The sequence below is a fragment of the Castor canadensis genome, chromosome 2 (genome assembly GCF_047511655.1).
Source record: "Castor canadensis chromosome 2, mCasCan1.hap1v2, whole genome shotgun sequence".
Lineage (NCBI taxonomy): Eukaryota > Metazoa > Chordata > Mammalia > Rodentia > Castoridae > Castor > Castor canadensis.
Window position 1 is genome coordinate 9,021,563 of NC_133387.1, and position 19,793 is coordinate 9,041,355.

At 36.0% G+C, this 19,793-nt stretch overlaps 1 protein-coding gene across 1 annotated transcript in view; it reads right to left on the reverse strand.

Annotated features, from left to right (window-relative positions):
- The window catches only part of Cntnap2 (contactin associated protein 2), a 1,948,854-nt gene that overhangs the window by 708,541 nt on the left and 1,220,520 nt on the right, over positions 1-19,793 (reverse strand). Inside the window, exon 12 of the mRNA XM_074061335.1 lies at positions 9,402-9,521. Within this exon, the coding sequence (XP_073917436.1) occupies positions 9,402-9,521 (120 nt within the window). The remainder of the gene's footprint in view (positions 1-9,401; positions 9,522-19,793) is intronic.

Sequence of the window (19,793 nt, forward strand, 5' to 3'; positions counted from 1 at the left end):
CTATTTGTATATATCTGTCTCTCATCTCCCATAAGAACTAAGATAATATAAGTCAACAGTAGTGACAAATTTTGGAGGATGAAAAGCAAATGGATATGTGCTACCTGACTTAGGAGTTAGGGATTCTGAATCAAACTTCACAGTCTGAAAAGATGAGAACCAACCGAACTCACGTCCTTGAAATCCTTAACAGATGAATGAATAAAGTGAGGAGAACAGGGGTAAGACTGTTTGTCAGATAGATCTGTAGGACCGTCCCTAGGCTTGTGACTGACTGATTGTGCTTGCCTCCCTCCAGTAGATAACCAAAGGTTTATTCTCTAATGGTGCCTGTATTGAGAAATACTAGGTATAGTAAAAGACATGCAAACCATGCAAAAAATAGGAACTGACTGTGTTTATACCAAATGCTCCCAGACCTGTTCTTTCAAATGGCTCCAAGGTTGCTGGCAACCACATTTTCCAGCTCCAGGCAAAAAATATAGAAACTTGTCTGGAGAACCTGACAAATGTAAAGTAAATACTTAAAAATGTTGACAAAGGAGAGTCTGAAAACTATACCACTCAAGTCCTTTTACAGGGAAACAATCAACAATTTATTGTCCAAATAAAGACACGGTTGTTAGTAAAGTGGAGAGCTATTCATGATTACATCAGGGCCACTGGAGTAAACTGGGACTCTGCTGGACACCAGTATATATGTATATGTTTGCTCTAATCTAGAGTGAAGTTCAAAGTCAACGAGCCCTTCTTGCTACTAGTAAAGAACACACAGCCAATCACAATCAGGAACTTGATAAAAGCTGTGATGATCAGAAAGAAAAAGAATAAACGGAATGCAGGAACTTAAGGAAAACTAAAGGAGAAGGAACAAAAAACATGTTTATTATCCTTGGAATAAGAGAAAAGCTTTTGTATTCCTAAAGCAATAATAGAATGCTATTGAAAAGGAAGAATAAAGAGCTTTTTGATTTAAAACCACAATAAAACATAATTTTAGAAAGAGAGAACAGAGAAATTGTGAGTCAAAATCAAGAGAATATAAATAAAAAGAAATTGAAGAACACGTGGTGTCCAAGTCAAAGTCAGCACCCAGCAAAGAATGAGAACAGATTTCGTTCAAGTCATGTGAATATGAAATTTCAGAACATCTGGGGCAAGAAAAAGATTCTTCTTACTTTTGGAGAGAAGAAATAGGTCATATAAAAGGATTGAAAAGTTGCCAGAGACGTGCTGTATACAATTAGGGAGTAAAATCAGAACGAAGACTTGGGAATAGAAAGCATGAATTCCAGTACAGGAAGAGATGAGGAAATTCCTGGATGAATGAACACGGGCAGGGTGAAGGGAAATTCCAGGAGGGTGTAAGGCTTGAGAAGCAGAGAGCAAACAGTTCCTGTTGGAGAAAAGTGAAATGTCAACATGATGCCCACTATTACTTTCCAGTCTTGAAACCTGAGTACACTGACCTTGGCGGTGTACTAAGCAACTTCTCAGGGCAGCCAGGTCATCCTTTTTTATTCCTCAACATCACACTGCCTTGTCTAAGTCCTGAAGCTGAGAACTACACAAAGTGAGCTTAGAAACAGAAAGGGCAAAGGTGGGTCTAGAGAAAATAAAAAAATTACATGCACAAAAAAATGAATGATGTCAGTGATGATAAGGAAGATGATGTAGCAAAGTCTTCTCTAGTCTCATCTTTCAATGCTGAATTTGATTCTTCAAAAATATAAACAGAATAGCATATGAGAATAGTAATTATGTGAGGAGAGGTCAGACCTGCCCCACTTGTCTGTACATAAATGCAACATATATTTGACAACTTCACACACAGAGCTGTTCTTTTCCAAAGTTATTTTCTCATCCTTCATTAATGAGACAATTACTCTTCTGCAGCAGTTGTTTATGTGATGAGCCTACAACTTCTACTTTACATTAGTTTTAGGATATGTCATTTCAAATATTTGCCAGTATAGGCAACATATAGCATTGGTGCAATTTATTGTTTAACTTCCTTGGTTGTAGCAATTAGTCAAAGATACAATTCAAAAAGAGAGAGTAGCTTCTTTAAAGTTTTATAAAGTCTCCAGGGACATCTTGTTACTCAGAAGGAGTGAAAGGAGAGCTACAAAACTTAAAGATCCAGGGTTTGGAGAAACAGAAGCATGGTCACTATTGGCCTTAAGTTTAGTCAAAATGTGAAATTACTCCTGTGGTTTTTAGTTCTTGATCAAAAGCAATGAGCTGATCTTAATGGGAATTTCCAAGATGTTTGTTTTTAATTCACCCTGTCTGAACAGTTGATTCTTGTGGAGTAGACAAGAGTTTCAGGTTCCAAACACCAGAAGAAAACAGACAATAGTCCCCAGCCATAGACAAAGGAATGCCATTTTCGTATTTTGACTGGAGCACTTATACTAAAAAAAAGCAGCATATTTAAAAATATTGCTCTGGCAGGTTGCATGAAAATATTTGAAGGTGGTTTCATTTGAATGTGGGTTCAATTTTGAAGGCTCCAGAAGTGAGTCTGGGTGAACTGTTATGGACTGAATACCACCTGATCTTGACTTTACCTGTTGTCTTGCATACCCTCTTCCCAGGTCTGGCCCATGGTGTGGACTACACCAAGCCTCTTATAGTTTTCCTTTCCCTATCTTGATTTCAAGTTTGAAAACCATTTGAGAACTTTTGTAGTATTAACCTCTCACTATGACTGACACACAATGAAGACTTCAAAGAAAGCCTGGCAGGTGGAAGCCATCTATAGAATAAGTGTGAATCTGAAAGAGAGTCTTCAGAGAGTGGGTAATCAGTCATGAAGAAGAGTCCTTTATGGGCTGTGTTTGATCAGTGTGTTGGTTCCTAGATTTTCAATTGAAGCTGTATGAACAGAATTGAATTCAAAGATTTATACTGATTGTGAGGAACTGAAATAGCTGAACATGTGAAGCAGGAGTTGCTGAGCGATTACAAAGGTTTATTACAAAGACAGCTTGCAAGAGGTCGAGAAAGAGGGGAAGATGTGGCTGGAAGAAGACAGGAGAGCAATTGTACGTGTAGGTTAACTATAGAGGAAGTAAACTAGGTTAGGAGACAGAAAGAGCCAAGAAAATGCCTTTGATAAGAAAAAATAGAAATGAGAGGAATAAAATGAAAGAAGCCACTGTTTGAGGCTTATACTTTAGGCCACACACATGTCAGAGAAGTAGCCATGACTTATAGGCACATGAAGGGGTTGGAAGCTCAGTAGTGCCCCAGTTGTGTTAATAAGCCCTATACAGAATTCGAAGGCTCCATGTGTCCTCATTTCTAGCTGGTTTCTTTAAAGAAGGGGAAGAACAAGGCTCTCAAATTACATTAAATATTATGGAAGGCACCCAATATAACTTCATTCCCTCTTGCTATGTTCTCAAACCAGCTTTTGTTAGATTCAGTTTAAGACTTTATATTGAAAAATTAACCAGGTATCAGGGATACAATTTAAATTATCCTAAAGCCTTGGCTCAAAACTTAAGGGATGATTAACCTAAGAACATAGGAAATATATTGGTTGTCCTAAAAAACTCTTAGAAAATTACACTATAGAAAATGCTTCTAGTTGAATTATGAGCTAAAAGTGATAACAGCTACTAATGGTTTACGTAGTGATTTAATTTAAAATGTGTTCTCTGATTAAAAACCCTAAGGCATTAGTTGGACAATTAAGAAGTAAATAGTTTATAGACAAAATACTGTCCAAACCATAGATAATGAATTAGAGCCTTGTAAGAAAGTTTTGATGATTCCAAAAAATACAAATAAGAAGTAATCCTTTCAGAAAACATGTTATAAGTCATACTACAGAATCCCAAAGAGGAGTGCTGTTTACATACACTTGTGAACTTGCACACACAGTTTCTACAAACTGGTTCTCAATTACACAAGCCTGGGTAAAAAGTCAGGCCTCACAATTTACAATATGTGTGACCTACTTAATTTCTCTGAGCTTTGTTTGAACAATGGAAATATTAGTAATATTATCTACCTTATGGAGTTGTGGGCTATTGGAAGAGTTAGAGTGTATGATAGTCTTAGAATGTGATGGGCATTTCGTTTGTCCTTGATAATAATATGTGCAGCTGTAAGTATAAAATAAAGAATTTTTATCACATTTCCTAACAAATCAGTAACTTTCATTTCTAGCTGGTAAACAATTTTGGTTTTGCCTATGTATATTACCCAAATTTCTTTTATTGAACAATATGTTTAAAGAAATGGGACCAACAGCAAACCAATATTTTACAAACTAAACATGGCTCTGTTCTAAACACATAGGAATAAGTGTTCCAGAATCAGGAATGATTGACAGGGAAACACAGACAGGCGCCGTAAGTACTTCATGAGTGCTGGCACCTGGTGGACACACACACAGCGTGTCCTCTCAAGGTGTGACAGACTACAAACATGATGAGAAATCGCTCCTGGAATTGTTCACGTTCTGTGGCACAGGTGAAGAGTTTGCAGATGAAATCAAGGTCTCTAACCCGTTTGCCGTGAGGTAACCAAGTGAGCAGTTATCCCTGGTAGGGACGATGTAACCAGGTGGGCCCTCAGGAGGGTCTGGAAGTCAGAGACATCTGCTGCACAGGCTGAGCAGCAGCTCAGAAGCTCAGAGCAATCCATGATCAACAGTCCTGACAAAAATAGGACCTCAGCCACCAGGAACCCAGTCTACCGACAACTTGAAAGGACTTCTAAGAACATCCCTAGTCTTAGAGGAAATCCCAGCCCTGGCTGACACCTTGCTCTCAGCCTGGTTAGACAGTGAGAAGTTGGGAAATTTGTGTTGTAAATTGCTAAGAAAATGAACACTACAAGGAGAGAACATTTGACTTTGCAGGGATGAGGCTGGGGTGGGTAGGCTGTTAACACTTTCACCAGAGCCAGAGTCGGCCTCGTCAGTGACTCATCTCCCCTGACCCAGACTGCACCACTGAAACTTGTGAGAAGCATAATAATAAGGAAATAATATACCAACTGCAAGTGCTTAGGAACTTGCATAACAAGCTCTCTATAAATATTAGATTAAAAAGATAGGAACAGCTTTTACCTTTATAGAGGATAATAGAATTTGATCAGCTAAATCCCAGGGATTTATAAAGTGCAAATTACGTAAACAAGCTTAATAGCTTTTTGATAAAACACAAAACTAGTGGCAGGAAGAATGCAAGAGATGCTCTCTATTTGGAACTTAAACATCATGCACTAGAGCACAGATGCTTATTTTAAGAATTTAATTTTTAAAAATTATATATGGATGCAAAGAGAGTTCCAGCAGATGGAACATTAAGGAAAACATTGTTTTTGGTTTAGGAATAAGCAGTATGGTTCCAAGGACAATGACTGGATCTAACCTTATTAATTATTGTTATTACTAATCATTGAGCAGGAAGAAGTTAATGAAGTTTTAAATATAAAAGTTCAAAGTTTGATAGGGAGAAGATATTGGTAAATGCCTAAAGAAAATGGAAATAAAAAATGTTAAAAATGTACAATTAAAAGAGGCAAATACTGGAAATATATGATTATATTTTCTTGAAAATTATAACATCAAATCTTCAAAGACAGGATAAGAATTGAGAGGGAAGGTAAGGATAACGATGACCACATTTTACAATGTGGTTTATAATATGAACCAGAAAATCAGGCTTTGGTTTTCTCAGAATGATGAAATCTTCTACAAAGGATTCACTGAAAGTATTTTCTTCCCAATGTCAATTTTGTAGCACTTGAAATGTTCTGTCATTTAGGGCACTCTCTAATTGCCAAGAGATTTACCTCAACCCTGGTTCCCCTGATATATCTATGCAGTATCCTTAGATGGTACATCACTCTGGCAGGACACACTTCTTCAATCCTGGCTGCTGTTATTTGCCATACTTCTGGTGTACCAGCACATCCATGGTACATTTTTGCATCAATTCAAAGTCAACGCCCAGACTCCAAGTACTTTTAATTAATCTCTAGGACCCCAGAAGTCATTGCCATGTGCACATGAATGATCCATTTGTCCCCCAAATTCTCAAGTGCTTTTGGATACTTTTCCTCTTGCATCCTCAACACATATACATAATTATATATATAAAAATACAATAAATATATATTTATGTACATATAAATAAGCAATATATATTTATGTATAACATTTATCTAAATATATGACATATTTATACAATATATTATATTAGTATATTGCATGTATTAATATATAACATTAATTATCTATTATATATAATATAATGTGCGATATATTTACATATAATATACATTTATATTATATATAAATACTATATATTTACATATCTAAATATATGTGCATATATATATATATTTGAGTATTTCATCAACAGAACCTCAACTCTATTGAGTTTCTGAGAGTCATTCTGAAGATTTTTTTTCTCTAGTGATATTATCAATTTTCATATATTCATATGATAGCTTTTAGCACAGTTCTATCTCTAACCCAAATAGACTTTTGGGGCTCATCCAAGTGCAAAATCTGCTTCTCACTCCACATAGTATACAGCACTTCATATTTAACTAGGTCAAAACTGAATTCTTGAGCTACCTCTAAATCTATTTTCCACATGTCCTTAATGATACCCAAGTATTCTATCCATATATTTAAGAGTTAGTGATAACTGTATGTCATTAATGATTCTTATCCAGTCCTTTACCAATGCTGACAACATTGATCTACAATCTCTGTACTTATCATGGACACCGTCACCACCCTTCTCCAAAGAAGCATCATCCCTTTCTTAGACTCTTACCACAGTTTTAGAACATGCTTTTGCTAGCTTTCATTGCACCCCAAGTGGAAGCCATAAATGCAATCAAGATCTTCTCATTCTCCTGCTAAAAAACGTCAGCTGCAATTGTAAAATGGAGCAATAAAAACCACACTTCTCCTGTCCTTCAATCTTGACTGCTGGTCTGCTCTGACTCTCACTCCCTCCCCACTGCATTCGAGCCCCTCCCACAGGGTCATCATGCTTCAGCCACTGGGGTGTCAGTTCCTTGGAATGAACTTCTTTCATGCCTTGTGGCACTAATTTGTAGGCACCCTTTCTCTTCCTCACTGTTTTATCTCCTTTTGATTTTTAGATTTAGAGTGCATATACAAATTTCTCATGACAGAGTGATATATCAAGACTTTACAGAATATATCAGCCTGTCATTTCCTCCTTTCCTTTGATTAATCTCTTGGAAATGGAACTTTCCAAGTCAAGCTTTGTAGCCTCATGCTCTTTTGATGATGGTAGGTCCATGATCTTTCCAGAAGAAGGAAGGGCAAAAGGCTAAAAGGTGCACGTTAACCTACAAGGCAAGATTCCTCAGGGTCACTGGACACACAGATGCTCATAAGTATCTTGAATGGACAGAAGACGAATAGTCTCACTGCAGAAAGTTGTATTGCACTCCTCACTGTTCAGAATGCATGTGAGCGCTTGGGAATGTTGCAGTCACACTCTAGAAGGGAGATAAGGATAAACATGGGATCTGTGTTTCTGAGTGAAGGCTTCAATTCATGGAAAGGCAAGCTCTCCCCAAAGTATTAGTCCTTCATTTTGTGTGTGTATTTGACAAGAGAATTATAAACATTATGGTTTTATTTTTCTAATTCTCTTTTGAGATACATATGGAAAAATAACTGAAGTAAATTCTTAATAATTCATTCCCACACAGGATGCCCTGATTTCTCTTGAGGCTAATAGTTGATCTTAATTGTATTGTGAACTTGAATATAATATGAGAAGCCAAGGTCAAGATTAAGTCAAATTCTCTTAGATTAGATTTGAGCTTTGTAAGATTAAAATGAAGGTCAACAAGAAAAGACCTGAGTTCATTGACAGGGGTACCCATCTGAGAACTCTTAGCTCAAGTTCTCCGACTAGTGAGTTCCTTGTCTGGTGTACACTTTGAGTTCGTGGCATGGAAGGAAATTTTGGCAATGTTAGCCCCTGTTTTACCATCTCTTCATGTCTTCTACACTACACTCATGCTTGGCTTCCTTTTTTTTTATTCATTTATTCATATGTGCATACTTGGCTTCCTGATATTGCTGAATGCTTTCCTCTGGAGTCTGTTTGCCTAAGTATACTTTAGAGTTTTAAGTTCTAGTTGTACAATTCTATTTCCATTTGAGACATACTGAAGTCTTAAGGGGACAACCAAGAAGTTTATGCAGAAAAGAAAAATAAAATTCCAAAATGATTCTGAAGCATAGCCAGGTTTAAGAATCAATGGCCTCCTACAGATTTTTATATGAGTCTTGTTTGTATGATATGGGCAAGTTATTTAACTCTTTAAGCCTTTAAATAATAATAATAATATCTTATTCCCATATAATCTTTTCTGAAAGTTTACTGTTTTAGACAATAGTCTAAGAACTATCTGTGGGTTATCTTATTTTATTCATATAATAGCCTGAGGTAGTTATTATTATTTCACTTTATAGATAAAAATACTAAGCCTTATTTAATTTAGCAAAGTTAATGTACCTCAGATTACACACATGGTGACTAACAGAGCCAGCATACAAGCTCAGGTATCTACGTAAAGAACCGATGGAATCTGAGACATGTACATGGCCACATGTAGCAGTCATCGTCTGAAGCACCATCTTGCTGTTATTGTTAGCATCGCACGCTGGTCCTCCCTGGAGCCAGGAAGGAATGCATGCCTCACACCTTTTTTCTGGCGTTTTGGAGGGTCTGATAGAAAATTTGCTCCTGTCTTAAATATATATACCTCATATATATTGCTGTGGGAGTTCATAAGAGAATACAATCTCATTTCACTGCCCTGAAATTTAATATGGAACTGGCGAAAAACTAGGTTCTCTTCCCAAATAAATTTCAAGAATGTCTCTCAGAATCTTTGCTACTGCCAGGAAGGGATTTCAGTAGACAGAAAGGTTCTTTTTATAACTAAGAAGGCCAGAGGAAGGTCCAGAGTGGTCCAAATCTTCCCCTAGCATGGCAGGGGAGATACAGAGCGCTGGCAGTACAGTTCCCCGTCTAGGTCACTAGGCAACACTACTTCATGGACCAGTTCTTTCTGTGGATTCCAACTTTGCAATTTCACTTTCTGGACTTCTCCCTTATGTATTAATTTTCTTAAATGCAGATTATTAATTGTTCAAGTCAAAGGGAGAGCTTATTAAAAAATCCAACGTCGGAAGGTTTTTATTGCTTTAGAAATACGTTTCACCATTTTACCTAACAAATCCAGGAATATTTAACTACTGAGGTGGTGTGATGAAAATACAGTAAGAAAGAAACAAACTGTCCATGGAACCATTCATTCTCAATATGTAGAAAAGCAATCTTCATAAACCATAAATATGACATAGTTACCTGTCATGTTGCAGTAAACTTTCAGAGGCCCCAGAGGTCCACTGCCATCAGGATCTATCCAGTAGTAATTTGACGTCTGGCCTAGGTGTTTGTATGCTTCACAGGAAGGTTCGTAGATAGCTGAAACAAAAGATCCTGCATGAGCACAGCACAGAACAAATGGCCAGTCTCATATACAGCAGTGGCAAGCCAACATTCAGGTATTACTGCTTGTTAAAATGAACCGTTTTTTTTCCTCAAAATTTAAATTCATCACTTAGCTTTCTTTGCACTTCTGAACTAAAATCCGAGATAGCAAGTTCCTTATACAACTATATAGTTGAGAAACAGACCAAAACAATTGATAACATGATTTTAAAAATGTAATGTTTGTTTTATTGAGGATCATGATCATTAAAAATATTTAATTTATAGTTACCTATAGCTATCCTCTCCTTAGCATAAGGGACTTTATTTTGAAAGGATGTAAATATTTGCTGCTTTATTGAGCTATTAAGTAAGATAGAAAAGAAAAATTTCTCTCTCTTTTTCACTCTCTCTCTCACACACACATGCACACATACACACACCTATATGCACATACACACACACTTTTTACACAGTTAATACAAATTTTCCATAAATAGTATGTGATTTCTAATCTATTATATGAGGAAAAAGGAAAGATGATTTCCTGATTCATTTTATTTGTTACAGGTGTTTTAATTACATCAAATCTAGTTTGTGTAAAAAGCTGACATTCATGTGATTAAAGTATAGTTTCTTTTTCATTATTTTCCTTTCTGTTGCATGCTTGTAACAACTTTTCCTTTACTCAGAAGCAGAAACTGCACCTGTTTTCAGAAATACAAAAGGACGCTTTGCATATCTTCTTTGTAGTGAGACTATCTAAAATATTATGAAGAAAATTTTTTTGCCCAATAGTGTCACAGTGATGAAGAATTTGAAAGATCTCCTCGCAAACTAAGAATTATTTCTGGTTAAAAATTTGTATCCCTGGCCCACAAGTAGTGGAGTATTTTAGTAAAGTGCACTTGAATCATACCCCTAGGATTATAAATGACGAACCTGAGTCTGTAGCTTCCATTTTTTATCTTCTACCAAGTTTTTCCTGCCTTCCCTTAGCTTCCAAAGTTTTCTCTTTCTAAGGATGTTAGATCTTTACTTTTATTTCCTTTTAACAATAGCACACTAGCCTAAAACTTTTCTTAAATTCTTTAATGTACTCATTCCTCCCTCCTTTACTTTCTTCTGGAATAGTCACCAAGAGTCTGTGACGTGTGGGTCAGTGAATCAAGTTCTTCCAATCCAGCTGAGATCAACCCAGACACAAGACTTTGGGGCACAGTTTGGTCAATAATTGCTTGAGTATTTTTTATGCATAAAGTGTGCCACTAGAAGAGAATGTGGCTAGGAAGGTAAGCAAAGCCCATCCATCTTTCACCCCAGTGTAATTACTAATAGGTCCTCTTTAATCTCCAAAGTGTGCAATCTAGATAACAAATTGTATTTTTTCTTTAATTTTGAACACCATACCAAGTAAATTACTTTAATAAAAAGCAGGGGAAAGTATTTTTAAGCTTCCAGCAGGAAGATGCATATGAGGTGTACGATTTAGAAAGAAAATTTTGTGTAGCAAAAGGATTGATTTTAGGGAAGTGACTCACAAGGCAAAGTAGTTGTTGTTGCCATGGACCAGGTAAAAGATGATCAATAATTAAAGCAGTATGATAAAGAAGAAAGTGGATGGAATTAACTCAAGTTTTTCTAAGATCAACAGAATATGGAGACCAACTGGATATAAGAGATTGGAAATAACAGGGTGTTAAGAATGATCTAAACTCACAATCTATGAAAATAAATAAGATACCCTATTAATTGTTTGTAACATCTCTCCAGATTATTAAAAAGTTTGCGTACACTAAGAATAATCTAGAATGTGAGGTTCAAATTTTGAAGTTTTCCTTTTAGTTCCTCCCCATGGGTAATCTGGCATGAAAACCTTTCACCTTCTTTTCTAACATGTAATAATCATTCCTTTTCCTTTCTGCCAAAGCCTTTACTCCTTGTCTTTACCATCTTGTATCTGATTTTCAATAATCACCGTAACAATTGTTTATTGTACCCAACTATTTCTTTAGTTCTCACCAAAGTATGCTTTTTTAAAGTAATGTTAGCTTAGTCATAAAATAACACTTTTTTATGTTCAAATGGGTACAATGTTTCTTCAATATTTGTGATATTATATCATAGATCACTATCTATGAGTGTAAGAATTTTCATATTCCTAACAGGTCTTTCTTGGCTTTAGTAATTTGCCAACGTCAGCCTTGTGCTCTGGTTGGGCAGATTTGCCTTAGCACTCTGCTTAGCTCAGGCTCATCCTTTCTGGGGTTGCCTTAGCTGCAACATCTCACAAACCTCTTTCTCAATCTATATAATCAAAGTTATCAAATAGGTCAGAAATGGTAAGAAACATGGTTCTGCAGTCACACAGACTTGGATTCAAATTCTGACTCCACAAAGTACTAGGTATGCATAATACAGAGTTACCTAATTTCATTTAGCTGTATTATAGTGGTGTCATGAGGACTTGAAGAACTAATCCATATCAATTGCTTACCATACAGTCTGACCCCTGCTAAACTTTGGATGGGGCATTCTTGTCATTTTCATTATTAATCTACAAATTATTATTTAGGTCCCATTAAATTTCCTCTTAAGGAAACTATTCCCGGTCAACATGTCTATCTTTCTGTGTAATTCAGGGTATGTGCTGCTTAATCTGTTCTACTATAATACTTGTTTATAGTTGATTTAGAACTTGATTGACTTTTTTTTTGACTTTCATTAATTAAAATATTATTTCTTATTGGACCGTGAATCATCATAAGAACAAGTTCTATAAAATGGTTTTCTTTTCTACTCCATGTGATCTAACATGGTAGACTTTTGAGAAAATATAGCAGAACCAAATTTAAAATTTATCTGTTCTTTGTCCTATTCTGATTTTGATAAAGGATTAACCAAAAACATATGCATATTAAATGTATGATTAAATGATAAGAAATGTAGATAACCACTCACTGCATTTGCAGGTAAGAATATAGGCATTTTAACAGGGGCTGTCGACCTTTGCCCAAGCAATTAACTAGTACTTGACTGTGGAGTCACGTGGATGTGTGGAATTTTGGTAATCAAAAATCTCTTTTTTTTTCCTTCTTCCAATTGTTGGTTATTCAGCTTGTTTTTAACCTATGACAGGCTGCTTTTGTCTCACCAACACATGTGGAAAGCCAGATTCTTCAATCCAACCTCTTGCATGTGTGAAAATCACCTGGAAATCTTTATAAAATGGGATTTCTGACCTCACCTGGAAGAGCCGGACTTGATAGAGAATTTGCAGTTATAGCAGGCTTTCAAGTGAGGCTGGTGCTTCTGGCCTCAGATTGCATTTTGAGAAACATGGTGCTAATCTTGAAAAGAGAGTAAACTCTAGAAGGATACACTGATTTTTTTATTTATACTTAAATATGCAGGAAAAATAGGTCACTGAAAGGCAATGTAGTAAAAATTAAAATACAATAAGGTTAGAATATTAGAATGCCATGTCACTTCCCTCCAAATATTAAAAAAGAATGAAATATAAATTCTAAATAAAAATATAATGTCAAAAAAATATATACTTGTATGAATGCACAGAAAAAAATGTAGGAAAGAAATACATCTAAGTAGTCACACTGGTTATTTTTGAGCAGTAAGATTCTGGGTGATTTAGAACTATCAAAACTTCTCTGCATTTCCAACTTCACTTTATAATGTGCATGTGTTATTTTATCATTAAAATATACTTTCAAAATGTGGATCTAGATTCATGATTCTGAGATAAAATGGCCAAAATAGCTGTGATATAGTAAAATTTCATTAGTTTTATCATCTCAATAAGGAATCAAGAGGTTTTAGTTTCAAATCTCCTTTCTGTCAATTTCTACTGAATACTCTCCTCAACCTTTAGTTTTCTCAACCATAAAATGAAGACAATAATACCTCCTTCAAAAAGTCAGCAGGGGGGAGAAATGACCCAAGCATTGTATGCACATATGAATAATAAAAAAATAAAAAATAAATTAAAAAATAAAGATAAAAATAAAGGATGTTAAAAACAAGAAAAAAAAAGAAGTTGGAATGATGACGAAATGAAATCACGCACATTGTAAGATAACAAATCATGTGTGTAATTAAGTGATTGCGCAGAGAATGCACTAATGGAAGTATTTAGCTTGGATGTCTCAGCTAGTGAGCTCTCTGCTCACAGTCCTATATGGGTTGTAGGACTTTTACACATTAAACTGCAAGAGGTGATGAACTCAAATGCTAAGGTAGCACTCACTGAAGGAAGAAAAGAGGCAGAACCGTTGTCAATAATCAATGCTGCTTGTCAACTGGTGAAGAGCAGAAAGGTGATGGGGATGATGGCAAAACAAATAGATTCATCAAGCCCATAGATTTATTGGTAAGGGAATTTTTCTCTGCTGCAACTCCAAGTGCCAAGTAAAAGGTCTTATATTATTCTGTATATTCATGAGTGAATCTCAACTGTTCAGAAATACTACTATTGAACACATAAGACTGAATTTCATATCATGTAAAACCAGAAAGGGACAAGCTTTAATTACCTTCCTCATTTTCATGAAACAATGAATGTTTTCTCTGTGACACTATATTAAATACAAAGAAAAATGACAAAGTACTATTATAGTATTAGTGTCCTATGGCCACTATAACAAATGATCACTTATACTTTAAAACAATACAAATTTACTCTCTTACAGAACTGGAGATAGTGACACAGCTTCCTACACACCTGTGCACAGTACTGGAGGAATCCAGTTACAGGATGCCAAAAAGTAATCTTGGTTTTATGCAGACCCTACCCCTGAATGAATAAAGACAAGTTTTTATGTAAAATGTGGGTATACCAGCAAATTAGTTTGTGTGGGGCATTTGGGGGTGGGTGGGGTTTGGTAGAGAATAGTCTTTGGGGTCTTCCTTATTCTGATCCCTTTTTAATTAGAGTCAACTTCTGATCTTAATCTGGCTTTCAAAAAATAAGTTTCTCTATTGGAAAGAGTTGCTTTTCATTTGAAACTATGCAACTGACTTTCCAATCTCAATCAGACTCTAGTGATTTTGGTTACAGAAACTAGCTTTCCCAGAACCTAATTATTCCTGTGAAGGTACCTATTGAGGTTTGTGCAGAGCCAAGATGGAAATCCAGAAAGACAGCAATGACCTTGAGACCTTCCTCTGTGAAAACTCCCTAATCTAAGACCATGCAATTATTTTTAATTAGCAAAATGTAAGCTTCACAATAGCTAAGTCCTCATTAACACTTGCATATTAACCTCATATGTTCTCTGTCTCTTTGGATTTTGTTTTTAAGCCTTGAATGAATGCCCTGAGTATACTACATTATTTCCCATAGGAACTATTGTCTCATTATTGGCACACAACAAATAATGATGGTAGAGAGTGTGGATTAAAAAATGGACATTCTGCATGCTAATACTGCATATGAGATGTTATTCATTATAGCCCCCTTTGAGTTCATTCACCTATCCAAGTCTCAAATGGAGGGGCAATTTAGGAAAAGAAAGAAAGACAAAATTTTGATTTCCTGTTAAAAGAACAATAGCTTACACTTCTCTTTCTTGAAAAATCCTTCAAAAATGAAGGCAAAATCTAGTTTTATTATGTCATTTCTGCTCCCTCCCTTCCCCACATCTATCTGCCTTCTGCCTTTTTTTCATCCACCTCAAGTCTCTCCATTATTTATATTGGCTCCAAGGCATTGCTTTAAAGAAAACAATAATCTGTGCTTTTGCAGTTCTTATCACAAAACTAGAATTTTTTGTCTCTATATTGTGGTGCCATATTTCCTGGTGACATCAATATCTGTTTTTTTGTATTCTTTGATCTTCATCCTATAGAATATTAAATTGTATTTCATAACTAAATCTGAAAAGCTGTACTTGTATTTTATTCATTGTTAGTTTTAGATCGTAGAAGGCTATGAAAGGAAGAAAAAGCCTATAAAACCAAATGGTGATACAACAAACTCATGTTTCCTCATTTTAATAGGTCAAGATAATGGAGCTCAGTCACCCTGTTCATTATTTGCTCAGATGGTGTAAAAGTTGCCTATATAGTATATCTTTGCTCCATCTACTAATCTCCTTTTCCATCTCTAACCTTCTCACTCTCATTTAAGTTGGGTCCCAATATCAAGACTAAGAATATTGATTGGAAATGTGTTAGCATCTATATTTTCTTCCTTTAGCATTACTCTGTGCTAAATAGATCCTTCCATTTCATATTGCTAATTAATTACTAATAACTACTAATATGGTACCAGTGCTATGCCTTCAACTAGAAAATAGAAAAAAATAAATTAGTCATAGAGCCTAGCTTTGGAGAATTTGGTGTCTAATGGATAGAGTAGGCATGCTGACAGGTATGATATTGATTTTAGAATGTATATAAAGTACTCAGAGACTTTAGGTAAAGGATTAGATGTCTTGATATAGGATAGTCTGGAGAGAATTTATTACTGAATCCATTGCAAGCTAAATCTTAAAGGATAAACAGGAGTTTGCAAGGTATAATGATTAAGAATTGGCAATTTAGAGCTCTTTCCTCAAAGGTAAAACTAGGTTTAAATATATTTATTCCTCTTAGTCTCTTAAATGGATAAAAACTTAGATGATTTTGTTAAAACTGGAGTAGCAACATCAGCATTTGTTTAAATTTCTAGTAAAAGACTTCCCTGACAGTGGCTTTCCCCACTTTTGAGATGTAAGGACAGCATTAATGTAGGCTTGATTTATAAGACAGGTCTCAAAAGAATTTCAAAATTATTACCAAGATACTTGAGTGTGACTTTCAAAACTTCCCGATGATTAAGGCCCTGTTAAAATAACTGAGAAACAAATAATGAAATCACTACTCTTCAACATGAGTCATTGTGGTAAGGATTAAAGGGTCAATACTGTCAGCATTCTTCTCATAGCCAAGAATCGTGAAAGCAATAATGTTTTTAAATGTTCCGGAATCTTGAAATATCTGATACTATTGTAGGCACAGTGAAAATTCTGCATTAAACTATTCATATTACTGATAGAACAATAATGTCGCCATTTTATGAATCATCCAAAATGGCAGCCCCACCCTTAAATAAATTCCTGTGCTCTAAGACAGCCCCACCCCTACCAAAGATTACTGAGCGTGCGCTAACTTCCTTCCCCTCCCCCTTCTATAAAAGCCACTGCTTTCCCAGACTCCGGGTTGTGCCATCTTTTCCCCGGCCAGCCTGGCAGTTTGGGCCTGCCATTAAACTTTGCTCTATGGACGTGAGACTTTTCTCGTGAGCTTTCTTTGTGAGTGGCATTTTTCTTAACAATTACAATAGAAGGTTTTGTAGTCCTCATTCTGACTTTACTGATCCTATTACAGTAGGGGGAAAGATAAGGAAAAACATAGATACTACCACCTAGTGGAGTACTTGACTAAGATAATGATGCATATGGAACATTAGGAGAAAGGTAGACTGTTTGTTTTCTCATTTAAAAAGACAGGAGAACCTTTTTGAATAATGTTTTTCTTATTATATGAAAAAAAGACCATGATATCCTTTAAAAGTGTCTCCACCAAACATCTAGTGTCTGACAGAAGAGTTAGTCAAAAAAGCTCATTGGAAAATTCTTTTTATGGAGAATGTCTCATTACTCAGTATTTTCAGATAAATTAGTGGTTTTGTACAGCATTATGATTTGTTCTAAGGAGATTTTTTTTTCATTTTACTGAACAATTTCTAATTTCTGCTTTTACTTGTTAGCTCATATGGAATGTCTGTTGTGTTTATTTAGGGGACAGGGTAGTTTCAGAATGTGATTGTCCAGTGTTACTATTAACTGAATTTGTCCTTCCTTAGGGAAAAAATAAATAGAGTTGGTGCTGCTGCGGAGAATGGGTCCTTTGCCCTAAACCAAGCCCCTACTTTTTCTTCAGTTCAATTTGAGACTTTTTTCCATTCATTTTCAGTTCCTTCAAAAATGAGAACCCAGATAAAAGATGATTACTAAAGTCAAGGGGTACCCTTATATCAGAAATTTCAATCTCTCTTCAAAATGAGTGATTTTTTATAAGGCATTTATTCAGTTAAAAGGGAAAGAATTGGAAGATGGTTGACTCATGGCACCTGACCAATTAATTACTAGCATCTCAGAGCTAAACCTAGAGCTGTTAGAGAGAGTCTACCCTTCAAGGTGGTTGTTGGTGAGAAGGCAGTAGTTTCAATAGCAAACAGATAGAACCTAATATACAAACTAGAGAATTTGGACAAAGAGCAGTGGCCAAGAGAGAGAGCAACAACATCAGTTTGCCAGAGTGAAATACACAGCTGCAGTGTGAGACTGGAGTAAAAGAAACAGAGTCTCAGAAAACATGCAGTGTAATTTCAGTTGTGAGCAGACAGAACATTAAAAAATAAAGAAAAAAATTAGAAAAGGAAATTCAGAGAATGGAACAGAAGGAGAGAAAGAGAGCTCCAGCATGTGGAACTCACAGAATCAGCAACAGAGGGCAGGGTTGAGAGGAAACAAATAAAGAACAACAGATTCAGAAAACTTGTCACTGACCTCCATCTAAGGAGATAGGGGACCTGAAATCTGCATAGCATACTGGCACAGGGAACATTCTCCCTTCTTCACAACACTTGTTTACAGCACCATGCTGGGAAGCCATTTTGAGTGGCTCCTATCGAATTCTGCAGCTTTGGGACTCAATGGTCCCTGCACTGTCCTATCCCTGGGAATTCCCAACAAGGATCTTCCACTGATCTACCAAGTGATGGCCTAGAGAGCTGGTGTAGCTGCAGAGGAAAGATTTTAAATCAGAGATACAGAGACTTCCACACAATAGGAAATTATCCCAGAATCACAGGGGAGAGGAAATCACTTGATTTGAGCTTTCAAGTAGGGAAGCTATTTACAAAGCTCTTGGAGGGGGAAACAAGCAGTTTCAAGTTGCAGGAATTAAATTGTGGAAAGTTAGAGACCTGTGGATCTGAGCCATCATACCCAACTTTGGATATTTAATTTTTAATCCTCTCTTGTTCCTCCCTCTCCTTTCTCCTTACTGTAATCTAAATATACTCTTTTTTCAATTAGATCAGTTTTCTCTCTCTTGTTTCTTCTTCTTTCTCATCTTTACCCCTTTATACATTTTAAAAATTTTTTATTATTTTAATTATTAGTTGGTTTCTTCTTCTTTATTTTATCTTTAGCTGTATATTTCCTATCTGTTTTTTCTTATCTCCCCATTTACTTTTTTCTCTTCTTTATCTTTTCTCTTTTTGCCAGTATTATTCTCTAGTATTATTTTTCTTATTTTTTTTTTGCCTACCCTTATTAACTAACAGCTTCTTTTTTTTTCTTTTATTATTCATATGTGCATAGAAGGCTTGGGTCATTTCTCCCCCCTGCCCCCACCCCCTCCCTTACCACCCACTCCACCCCCTCCCTGTCTTCCCCACCCCCTCAATACCCAGCAGAAACTATTTTGCCCTTATTTCTAATTTTGTTGTAGAGAGAGTATAAGCAATAATAGGAAGGAACAAGGGTTTTTGCTGGTGGAGATAAGGATAGCTATACAGGGTATTGACTCCCACTGATTTCCTGTACGTGTGTGTTACCTTCTAGGTTAATTCTTTTTGATCTAACCTTTTCTCTAGTTCCTGTTCCCCTTTTCCTATTGGCCTCAGTTGCTTTTAAGGTATCTGCTTTAGTTTCTCTGCGTTAAGGGCAACTAATGGTAGCTAATTTTTTAGGTGTCTTACCTATCCTCACCCCTCCCTTGTGTGCTCTCGCTTTTATCATGTGCTCAAAGTCCAATCCCCTTGTTGTGTTTGCCCTTGATCTAATGTCCACATATGAGGGAGAACATACGATTTTTGGTCTTTCGGGCCAGGCTAACCTCACTCAGAATGATGTTCTCCAATTCCATCCAGTTACCAGTGAATGATAACATTTTGTTCTTCTTCATGGCTGCATAAAATTCCATTGTGTACAGATACCACATTTTCTTAATCAGTTCGTCAGTGGTGGGGCATCTTGGCTGTTTCCATAACTTGGCTATTGTGAATAGTGCTGCAATAAACATGGGTGTGCAGGTGCCTCTGGAGTAACAGTCTTTTGGGTATATCCCCAAGAGTGGTATTGCTGGATCAAATGGTAGATCAATGTCTAGCTTTTTAAGTAGCCTCCAAATTATTTTCCAGAGTGGTTGTACTAGTTTACATTCCCACCAACAGTGTAAGAGGGTTCCTTTTTCCCC